This window comes from Plutella xylostella, chromosome 11, assembly GCF_932276165.1.
Source record: "Plutella xylostella chromosome 11, ilPluXylo3.1, whole genome shotgun sequence".
Lineage (NCBI taxonomy): Eukaryota > Metazoa > Arthropoda > Insecta > Lepidoptera > Plutellidae > Plutella > Plutella xylostella.
The window spans coordinates 1,754,930-1,767,043 of NC_063991.1; the positions used below are offsets into that span (position 1 = coordinate 1,754,930).

At 37.7% G+C, this 12,114-nt stretch overlaps 1 protein-coding gene across 8 annotated transcripts in view; it reads right to left on the minus strand.

The window, feature by feature from the left end:
• The window catches only part of LOC105398597 (segmentation protein cap'n'collar), a 90,663-nt gene that overhangs the window by 17,246 nt on the left and 61,303 nt on the right, over nt 1–12,114 (minus strand). For all 8 annotated transcript variants that reach the window (XM_048624227.1, XM_048624228.1, XM_048624223.1 and 5 more), the window contains one exon: nt 671–813. In XM_048624227.1, coding sequence (XP_048480184.1) covers nt 671–813 — 143 coding nt within the window. The remainder of the gene's footprint in view (nt 1–670; nt 814–12,114) is intronic.

Below are 12,114 nucleotides of genomic sequence, written 5' to 3' on the forward strand. Positions count from 1 at the left end.
AATAGCCGTAGACACTAGACATTCACCTAACCCCATGCGGGTACTGATGATGATGATGTGGTACTTGCGCCAGCGTTGCTCCACCAGAAGACATCAGCGAAGAAGGAAAGAACAGAAAAACCAAATTGTCTGTCCCAGGATTTGATCTCTAGACCTTTAGCTCACAAACCCGCTTCTCTACCGAATACGCCTTCCTAACACCTTAATCTCCTCGTGAAATAGCAGTAGACGCTCACCTAACCCCATGCGGGTGCTGATGATGATGATAGTGGTACTTCCGTCAGCGTTGCTCCACCAGAAGACATCAGCGAAGAAGGAAAGAACAGAAAAACCAAATTGTCTGGTCCCAGGATTTGATCTCGCGACCTTCATTTCACATACCCGCGTCGCTCCCAAATACGCCATCCTAACTCCTTAACACCCTAATGAAATAGCCGTAGGTACTCACCTAACCCCATGCGGGTGCTGATGATGATGATGGTGGTGGTAGTGTACAGGTTCACTAGCGTTGCTCCACCAGAAGACATCAGAGAAGAAGGAAAGAACAGAAAAACCAAATTGTCTGGTCCCAGGATTTGATCTCGCGACCTTCATTTCACAAACCCGCTTCGCTCCCCAACACGCCATCGTAACTCCTTAATCTCCTCGTGAAATAGCAGTAGACACTCACCTAACCCCATGCGGGTGCTGATGATGATGATGATGGTGGTGGTGCGGGTGGTAGTGAGGGTACTGCGCCGGCGGGGGGGGTATCGTCAGCAGCGAGGCCAGGTCCTGCCAGCGTTGCTCCACCGACATGGAACGCATCAGCGACTGTTGGTAAAAGAAGAATAAAAATATTAGATTGCTGATCTACTTATCATGGCGAACTGATTCTCTGCATTTATCATCTAAGGTGGGCTATTATGCGTGAAATACCTATGGGGTGACTAGCTATTAAGCCACCCAAGCTCACGCCAGAAAGCCAGTAGACGACCTAGGTAGACTGGTGATATTGATGGTTGGTAGTACACTCACGGGCAATGAAAAAGTTCCACCTGCCAATGACGTTCCATTGTCACTGGAAATTTTATTGCTCGTAAGTGTAAATGCTAGTTGGACTAGGGTTTGTCACCTTGGTGAAAGGTTTAGTCAAGGATAGATTAGGGAATTCGCTGTAGCATAGGGTGCTTTAGATATAAAGACTATTCTTATAACTCAGATAGTAAATTAACAAGTGCAATCATTACAAAGAGTGACAGCATATCTTTTATCCAGACATTGTGAAACAGACCCTAAGAGTTAAAAGTTTAGTCCCCTTCGTATTTATGAAAATATATGCAACTTTTTAAATTTATAATAAAACAGGCGAGCAAGTCTTCAAACGACAGTTTATTCAAAAATACAGTAACCACATAAGTACAAATTGGTAGCTAACGACATAAAGTTCTGGTTTATATGTCATCATCATCATTCATCACAACCATATCACAACCCATCACGTCCCCACTGCTGGGGCTCGGGTCTCCTTCCAATGAAGGAATGGTTTTAGGCCTAGTCCACCACGCTGGCCTAGTGCGGGTTGGTGGATCCCAATACAAACAGACTGTCATATGTATTTTTATAGAATGAATTTAGCGCATAGCGACAGGTCGCCGAAAGAAACGTCCGTAGAAACAAATGACGTCGTGACACGCCAGCTGCTACTTGATGTCGTCAGCCGCCAATCGCCACCTTAACTTGTATTGAGAAAGGTGTCAATAACTTTGAGGCTCCATAAAATTGGTTTATAAAATGTAAAGATAAGATTAGTTTTTATTTGACCGCATGTAATTACGCGCTTTCTCGTTTATTTGTTTATTAATTAAAAACCGCTGTTTGATTTTCATATTTATTTTTAAAGCTCATCCATATTTTGTGGTTAATAAGCCGTAACGTTTTCGTAATTAATATTCAATTGAAAATAAACTCTAAACCGTTGTGTTTAGACGCCACTTCGCTGCCATGTTTACACGATCCAAAGACAAACTCAAATATTACCTTTTTCTAAATTCAAAAATTCAAACTTTTTAAGTCGAATATCTGCTACCGTTCGAAATTTTCTCGCGTGCCAGCACTCGAACACACAGAGTAGAAAATAATAAATATTGACAGTGTATGGTCGAGTTTACAAGTGTAGAGCCAATACGGTGGAACTTTGTGGATTCTGTCAAGTGGACACCTACCGACCTAGTGAAGTCTTAAGTTTCACGTAGCTTTACAGCTTAGAAAAACATGTTTTCTATACAAATGTATGGTATAAGTGCGTAGAAAGTATAGTGGAGTGATTTTAAAACATATCTACCGTGTGGTGAATTGTATGGAGTGGTCTGGCAAATGCATTTAAGTAAGTATACTTACCCCCGAATTCATAGAACGAAGTGTAAGTTTAGAAGAGGCTTGCAAGCGTCATCGTGATGCTCCAATTTTGACTTTCTGTCCAACACAAAAAGTCGAACTTCGAGTATCACGATGACGCTTGCTAGCGGGGGTAAGTAACTTAACTCCATGGCATGGTAAATAACAGTACAATAGAGTGACCCCCTAAATAGTACCTATCTAAAGTCTGTTTTTTAATCTCAGATGCTAAATTAAAAGATTCTGAGCGATTCATTGACAGTCGATTGTCCCGCGATCAAGTGACGTATCATTCTATTGACGGGACAATCGACGGTTGATGAACCGTTCAGAATCTGTCAATTTAGTATCTGAGATTAAAAACAGACTTCAGTTACACTTAACACTTCCTTCTACAAAAGTACAGCATAAGAAACAGGTTACTTTACACGCATGCAGTTATAATAATTATGAGTAACAATTAAGTTTATTTTATATAACATGTCCCACTGTACATAGCCGACCATTTAATGAAACGTATGTATTTATAATTAAATAAATAGTGTATTTCTATATCTAAGCCTTCCTAGCTAGAAGTACATTTGTGGCCATAAAGTATATCGAAAAATATAACATACATAATATGCTCACGACTGTAATCCCCGAAGGGGTAGTCAGAGTCACCCGCTTTTCGCTGTACATTTGTACTCACGTGGTCGCCAGCCGTATCGCCGTTTTTTAGAGTACAATGCACTGAGGGTACACATCTAGAATCTAGATGTGCAGGTTTCCTCACGATTTTTTCCTTCACCATAAGCGCGATGATATACATTGTACTTAAATTCAAAGAACTCATTGGTACATGTCAGCGCCGGGATTCGATCCCACATGTCTTTCGTGAGAAGTGGACGCTTACCCGACTGAGCTTTTAAAACTTTCGAAAGTGGACGCGAAAATCCTAAAAAGCCATTATTTTACACTAAAAAGCTCATGTTCTCGCCTTTATCCTATATTTACTGACAAACAAACTATACGATTAAGTGTAACGGTCAACATTTTGGGTTTTAACGATCAAAAACGCGTTTATTTTTTCACAGATTATTGTGAGATTTCTCCGCTACCGCTGTCTCTTTACTAATTTACTTGGTTGTAATGATTGTAGGTGGTCCGCCTTACAATGTCGCCTTACGATGACGTCCGTCAACAATGTACTTACGTATGGGATTAGAATCCAGAGTACAACATTTTCATTACAAGTTTCTTTTCTCATCCCGGTTAGGTACACAGTCAAAGGAAATTCTCGTCGCACGCTTTTAAAGGCGTGTCACAAAATTTATAAAAGTACCTTATAGCAAAATTTACACTTTTGTTACTTACATTATAAAATGCGACTGATATTCGATATCATAGCTAGTGTATGTTTAGAATTATTACCAAAAATCAATTTATGCAGGTTTTCATGTAAAACATGTACACAACTAAAACTGAAAGCCTTGCCATAAACTAAATTAATAAAAAATAATTAATCTTGAATTATTCTAGTACTATCATAGGTTATACCTATCTTAAGATTATTCTTTAATTTCAGATAGGTACTAAAAAAAATTACAAGTGCATAATTATGTCATTTTGAAAAATGTTAGACAGTGACAGCAAGTATTTGTATTCCACAGTTAGCCATTATCCAGACATTGTAAAACAGGCGCTTACTCTTATATATAACTCTTATAAAGTTGAGTATGTAGCATGATTTTCAAAATGAATCAATTTGTTTAAAAGTACACATTGGCTAAGTTACAAGTGCGTCTTATCGTTTTTTTAAAAGATCTGTAACTGATCTCAATTTGAAGAAGTACTTTTTTTGGGTTAGTTAAGTACCTACATGTAAGTATTTACCGCGGAATGGGTCTGTTATGGACGTCGATAAAATCGCTGTCACGATATAATGACGTTTATACATCAAAAAAGAATTATCTAAATCCATACTTAATTGCCGAAAATATTGATCAACTAACATAAAAAGACACACACACGGACGAGTAGAGAACCTCCTCCTTTTTTCGAAGTCGGTTAAAAACTAAACACCCACCTAGCGGCAACCTTGAGTGCTCTCAAGGCACATCTATATAACACAAATTACTGTCCGTCTGTATGTAAGTATGTAATTTTCGACACGCGACATATCTTAGGGCATAATTGCTGGGCCATGTGTGGTTGTGTGTGTATGTGGGTTTGTGTGTGTGTGTATTAATTAAGGTATAACATAATGTGGAGGTGGGTGGGTGGTGGAATATATGGGATACTAGCTGTTCCCGCGAGCTTTGCTTCGCCTTAAAAAGTTTTCCCGTGGGAATTCCGGGATAAAAAGTAGCCTATGTTATTTCTCAGGGTCTAGACCATATGTATATTAAATTTCATTCAAATCCGTTCAGTAGTTTTGGCGTGAAAGAGTAACAGACAGACAGACAGACAGACAGACAGACAGACACAGTTACTTTCGCATTTATAATATTAGTTAGGATTAGTTAGGATAACATAGAGGTTTTCATAAACTTTTCTTTCGTTCAGTTTTTGTGTTATGGATTGTGTTTGTGTCCAAAGGATGAATTCTATAAACCTTTTAGTTCAGTATTTGGATACCGTATTTATAAGCACAGCCATAATAGTTAAGATTTAAAATGAAATACGGTATTTCACCGAACTAAAACTGTAATTTTACGTGAGCCTACTTTTTTGCGGTATGGTAAATTTTATATGTTATTTTTTCCATACCTTCTTGGTAAACTGTCCTTTGATGACGTCATGTGTGCGGATGCCACAAAACATAGGCTTCGTTAATTACATAAGAAGATATACATACAACAACAGCCACTGCCACTGTAAATATATGTTTCTACTTGGTAGGTACATCTTGTCTAGTAGTATAGAATTTTTCCGTAAATAATATTTGCAGAAGAGCCAGAGGCCTTCGGGCAGCATGAAAACATCTGACAGTCGGGTTGCCCACTTACCCGACAACTCTCTTGGCATTGGGGTCCATCAACCCGCACTAGACCAGCGAAGTGGACTAGGCCTAAACCCTTCCTTCATTGGAAGGAGACCCGTGCCCCAGCATTGGGGACGTGATGGGTTGTGATTATTATATTGTTTGCTCTCAACCTCACAACGTATAAGTACTATCGTAGTCGTTGTATAATTGATTCGTGAACGTCAAACGCTGTCATTTGACTGTGTCAAAGTGGTCATTACCGCGTCACGGTCATCCCAAGGTCATTCGCGACGTATGGGAACGCAAAAACATGTAATTTTGCCCATAATTTCACAGATAACTCCACTCTCGAGGGTTACTTTAGTTGTTAACCAACTTTTAAAAACCCAGACATTCAATGCGTAGCAATTGAACGGCTGAGCCGATTTTAATAAAAATTGGGTAAGAACACTCAAGAAGACACTATCCGATAAAATAACAATCAAAAATCGGTTGGCCGATTGGGAAGTACGCTATCACAGACAGATTCACAAACGCACAGACACGTTAAACTCATAACACCCCTCTTTTTGCGTCGCGTCGTTTTCAAGGGAAAACTAACTGTAATTATTTAGTTGGCATAAGGATCTGTCAATGAAACGACAAAGAGCTCGTTGTACATTTATATTGTACAAAAAAAATATAGGTAAGCCAGAGTGACCTCTTTGTACATAATAGAGGCAATTTTGATAGACCATTTTTTGTAAATTTTGGGTTAATTGTTGTCGCATTGTCGGTTTTTGTACGTTTGGCGAATTATCGGGATGTCACCTATGTTTATGTTAATAATACGGATGAAATATTTTGATGATTTTTTTTAACTCGGCGCCATAGAATTAGTTGGTTATAGAGTTTTGGTTTATGTTTATAGAGTTCGTTCCTAAGAAATTTACATTTGCACTATTGTACCTTGTCAAATTTACAAACCGTAAGTTTGATAAGGTACAACAGTGTATGAAGCTGACTGTACGTTGACAATTTCTCCAAATCACGTCAGCAGTTAGGTGCCATTTTAAACTACGGTTAACTATTCTAGCGCTTACTTGTCATCACTGGCTTAAAACTACTTATGTGGTATGTTTGTTTTTTGTCACTATAGATAGATAGATAGATAATTCTTTATTGCATACACAAACATAAATTACACAAGGAAATGTACAACATAGACGGTACAAATGGCGGCCTTATTACTAAGAGTAATTTCTTCCAGCCAGTCTACCTCGGAGGAGACAAACTATGTCACTATGTGTTGGTGTTAAAAGATTAGAGTATGCTTTTTTTTTTTTGTTTATTGTTAATTTATTTATAATATTCCTTATAAAGAGTGGGAGCGGAACCCACCAACCCGCAGTGGACCAGCGTGATGGGAAATGGTCCAAGCTTAGGAAGGCAGTTTAGAGATTGGGAATATGCACAAAGGTTCCACTCGAGAGAGCCAGGTGCAGGTAATTACACCCCCACAGAGAATAGAATAGTGGGTAGCCCTCCAGACTCCAGACCCTTGGACGGACGGCTTTAGACAAGTGGCTAGTGGCTGGATGAGAAAGGCCGAGGACAGAGTGTTGTGGCGCTCTTTAGGAGAGGCCTATGTCCAGCAGTGGACCACTGTGGGCTGATGATGATGAATAGGTATGTTACGGACAAAGTTTTCTGTATGGTATTATTTAAAAGTTCCCAGTTTCGATAACAGACGCGGATGTTATTATTATATGAACAAATTACGTAAGTCCCTACGTATAATTAATCAAAAAAAGTTCAAGTATTGTTTGTTTTTGCAACCTTCTATATGCTACTTTAATACCAAATTAGAAGCTCTTGTCTGACAGTTAAAAAGAAAAACTTCTGATATCCGAACACAATTTAAACAAGCAAAAACAGTAGTATATGATTAGTTTTTTTAACCAGCCAGACTCACCTGATATTCGTGTAAATCCATCATTATACCATTAACTCAAGAAAAACAAACACTACAGGAAAAAAAAACTAACATTAAATACTACTTATACTTAACACGTAAAAAAAATATTGCACAAAATCAGACTACAGCATAAAAATAATATTGCACGGATTAAAAATAAATCAGGTACTCCGAAAGTCACATCTCTTTGCCTTCGAATTTAAAAAGTTAAACTGTCACATGTTGGCGCGCTTTTTTAAAAACTCGACGCATTCCATTTTTGAATGACGCGCGATTCGCGCCGCGCGGCCGGACACACTGTCCGCGCGGAGTTCTTTACCGTACTCTGTGGCACCATGATGTTCCGTTGTAGGAAAAAAAAACTAATATCTAATAATTATGTCAGTGTGAAATCGCCAGAATTGCGCCGGCATAAACGGCCAGGCGTAATTTCCTAACGGTCCGCCGGTAAGGAGGCTGCGAGAGTGACCGCGTCTCGGCTTTCTTGAGCTTTGCGCGGGAGAGTGTGCTCGAATCTTTTGTAATTAGAAGCAGCCGTCAATATCGGTTTGAATTTTGAATTAGGAACGTTTGATTGATTGCGCGCGGCGCGTTCACGGAGACAGTTACACACGCTAATGTTTTATTAATTTGTCCGTGGAATAAGAGATTTGTCTTCGGTTGTTAATTGAGCGCTTGTTTCTTTGATTGCGTTGTCGATTGTTTTGCTGATACTTCGCTAATGAAAGCTTTTATGTGTAAGAAAAAAAAAAAAAAAAAAAAAACACGCACTCACGCCTTGTACTAATGTACTCCCTTGCGGGGTAGGCAGAGGTGCATTGCTGCAATTTTATGTGTAAGCTTGATAGTATTTGCATGTATTAATCAACATTTGCTAACAGTGCTTAGTTTTTTTTAAATTCTCAGTCATGTCATGTCACACACAAGTGGCGAGCAATGAAAAACCCATCGTCAGGACAAGAACGGCCGAGTGAGAGTGAAAGCTCGTAAACTGGACGTTTCGCGGAACACACACTTTGTCTGCGACATACAAACTTCAATGTTGAAGTGCAACATTTACTGCACCTAAATTTTGACTCCTTGCAGGGAAAATATGTTACATCTACATCTCATGGTGATTTTTATTTTCGGACACGAGATTGCCTTTAAAACAGTATATTTAAACTATTTTATGTATAGGTACATAACAATACCTACACATATTGTACAAACTACTATAACCCTAAATGAAGTCAAGGGCGAAACAAATGAAAAAAATTAAGTAGCCATGCCATATTAAGGGATAAACTACTAATAAAGATCAAAGGCCCGCCACTAATCCTAAATTAAGTGCTAAACTATAACACTACACTCAATCTAGATTCTAGCTAGACCAATATAAATACCACACTGTTGTCTAGAATCTGTATAATGACTGCAGTGATGGATGACGCGTGTTTTTATTCTGCACTCTATTATAATAGCTCTCATGATATGTCAGCGTGGAATGTCCCCTTGTTATGAGGTTCCGGGTTCGGATCCCGGTCGGGACATTTTTGTTTACAGTAGCGTTTTAATCGACAACGGTAGCGGAGAAGGAGGATTATGATTTTGACCGGTAGGTTTGTGTGAATGTAGTTACATACATTGATGACCTAATATCTAAAATTAGGTATCTACTTACAGAATTTTATATTAATGTTATATTAGACCAATAAGAGATTTCTCGAAATTTTTAAAAGATAGTTTAACAAATTGGCATCTTTTAATATTGTAAAACGCATTTGCCAAACTAGGCAAAAAAAAGCCGCTACATGGGTTCGTTATCGACGTAGTTAAACGTCACCATATCGCAATTCGACATAAATACGGCGATTGGTGGAACGCACACTAAATGAGTTTATCGGCGTCGATAACGAGCCCGTGTAGCAGCCGCAGAGAATGATATATGACCACATCGATGTATTCGCTTTTGATGATCTTAATTACTTGCCTACATGTATATACAACCATATATAGTTATAGACCATAGGTATTCTACCGTATTGTTCAAAACTTTCACATTTTAACACAAAAATATATTTATCTTTTATTGTTGAACAAGAATAGGTGTTCGCTACTTTATAAGTAGTTAATTGCTTCATACAAAACCAGCGAATGAGAAACGTGATATGAAGAGATATCAATCAGGGAAAAACTAATTTTAGTTTTCTAGTAGGTATAAAGTTTTTTAATAAAAAAACGGTAAATCGTAAATCTAAAGAGAGTTAAGATAAACTGCATTTGTCGCGATCTTCACCTACGGTTTTTATGTTGCAGTCAGCGTGAAAAGACAAGAGTTTTTGTGTAAAGTCCATGTAAGACGAAAAATGTTAGTCTTTTTTGACAATACTTATTAAATACACATTTTTGAAAAAAATATGAATTTAATTGTATTTTAATTATAATATACCTGACAAAATATCATTCATTACATGATAAATATAATATTAAACTCAAAAGCAAAATATGAATAGCCAAATCTTATTACCTGCACTCACGGGCAATGAAAAAGTTCCAGCGAGAAAAGCACCAAAATACTCCTAAGCGGAAAAAGTTAGCTTAATGAAGCCTTCTGCATTATTGAACTACATTTAAAAGCGCACCACCATATCACCAACTAAAAACATTTTGTTCTAATTTTCGATTAAATTTTGAAAAAAATGAGGCTATGTAAGATCGAAATTTTGTAAGGGGAACAGTTTCTTTGCTCGTGAGTGTATTAGCCATTCTATCTACAAAACTATAGCTAGTAATAATTTCCCATTTTTAAACCAACAAAGACGTCTAAATATAAATACTCAATAGATTCATGTTAAAATTATTCAAAGTGCATGAAGAGAGTGACTCGGTAATATAATTAACCAGTCAATCTGCAATCCGCCTCCTCGCCCCACCTTTACCGCAGCATAATGATCCGTAATGCGCGCGCGCACGGTGAATAGGCACGTAATTGCTGACCTCGCGATCTATAGATCTCGGGATCTATAGATCATTGATCGATAATAAGGCCCGCGTCTTCTGTCGCGCTTTTGAAAGGAGAAAGGCGCAACTTTTACATGTAATTCGAAATTATGTTGGTATTTACTGTGTTGTAATTATCTATGTACTTAAATTTAGGTTGTATTTAATAAGTAAAGTGTTACTGTGCATGTGTATATTATAGATATCAAGTGTGAGAATGGTACACAATAAATCCCCATAAATATCTATAAGTCTTAATATTAATAATTCTACGATAATTCAGCCAACGCAACACAGCACTTTGACCGAAACACAGCATTCCATACTTAAGTTGCTTTACTTGACCGTTGGGAATTGGGATGCTTGGTCCATAGAGAAATAACTCGTTAATAATTGTATTATTGGGTTTAATATCCAGTTATATTACTCCACTTTTTCTTCATTTCTAAACACAATACCCAAGTCTCTTAGCATATGTCGCTACACCGTAGCTCTTTCACAAACAAAAAAACCGGCCAAGTGCGAGTCGGGCTCGCGCACAAAGGGTTCCGTAGCAGCAAAATTACAGTTAAATCAACCTATCTCAAAAACTATAAGAGATACTTTGATCAAACCAAAAATCGTTGAAAGAGTTAATTAGCATGCATCACCTCTATTTTTTTTAGAATTTTATACCCCGTAGTTATAAAAATAGAGGGGGGGGGACATACTTTTTACGACTTTGAGAGCTGATATCTCAAAAACCGTTCACTTTAAGAAAAATGTTTTTTAGAAAACTTTATATCATTTTAAAAGACCTTTCCATTGATACCCCACACGGGTATGTACATCGAAAAAAAAAATTTCATCCCTCAGTTACATGTATGGGGGGCCCCACCCCCAATTCTTTTTTTTACTATTTAGTGTCATATTTTTGTAGCGGTTCATACAACACATATTCCCATCAAATTTCATCACTGTAGTACTTATAGTTTCCGAGTAAATCGGCTGTGACAGACGGACAGACGGACAGACGGACAGACGGACATGACGAAACTATAAGGGTTCCGTTTTTGCCATTTTGGCTACGGAACCCTAAAAAACCCCGTCGGCGTTTACATAGACCAGGGCTGGACATTTTGACAAATGACTTATTTTGCCTGCAACAGCCGCATACGGGTTTGGATGACCACCTGCGTTGACGGTATTTAAATGTGATTTGCTTATAGATTGTATTGTAAAAGTAGTCAAAAAAATATTTTCCTGGATAATTATATGAATAAAAATTTCAGCTGAAATCATAAATATTAAGAAATCTATGTAGGTATACAAAAAGTCAGATAAAAAATATAACTTCTCATGTTATATTCATTTAATATCCTACAACCACCGGACAAACATAGACAGCATAACCACCCACTTTTTCAGACGTCGGTTAATTTACCAGCCACAATATTACCAATCCTCATAAAACTATCACCAATCCACTTAAATCTTCTCAAAATTTTACGTTTACTGTATTTTAGTAAAAAAAACCGATTGACAAATGATGCGTTGACAGTCTGCGGGATGCAGGTACAACACTACCTGAGTTTAGTAAAAAAAAGTTTAAATAAAAAAAATAGGCGAACGCCTCCTGGACAAGACCGTTTAATAAATCTTTGATTCCACCGCCATTTTAGAGTAATTTAGGCGGTTATCTAACCGACCAAAGATTGGTTTTCAATTATACGTCATCTCCATATAAAATTCTTGACAGATGTGTCAAAACTCAACCACTACTCCCTGGTTATGCTCTAACCGACTATGGAGAAATTGGCACTTAAGGTAATAATGTTTTAAGCGATAAGAC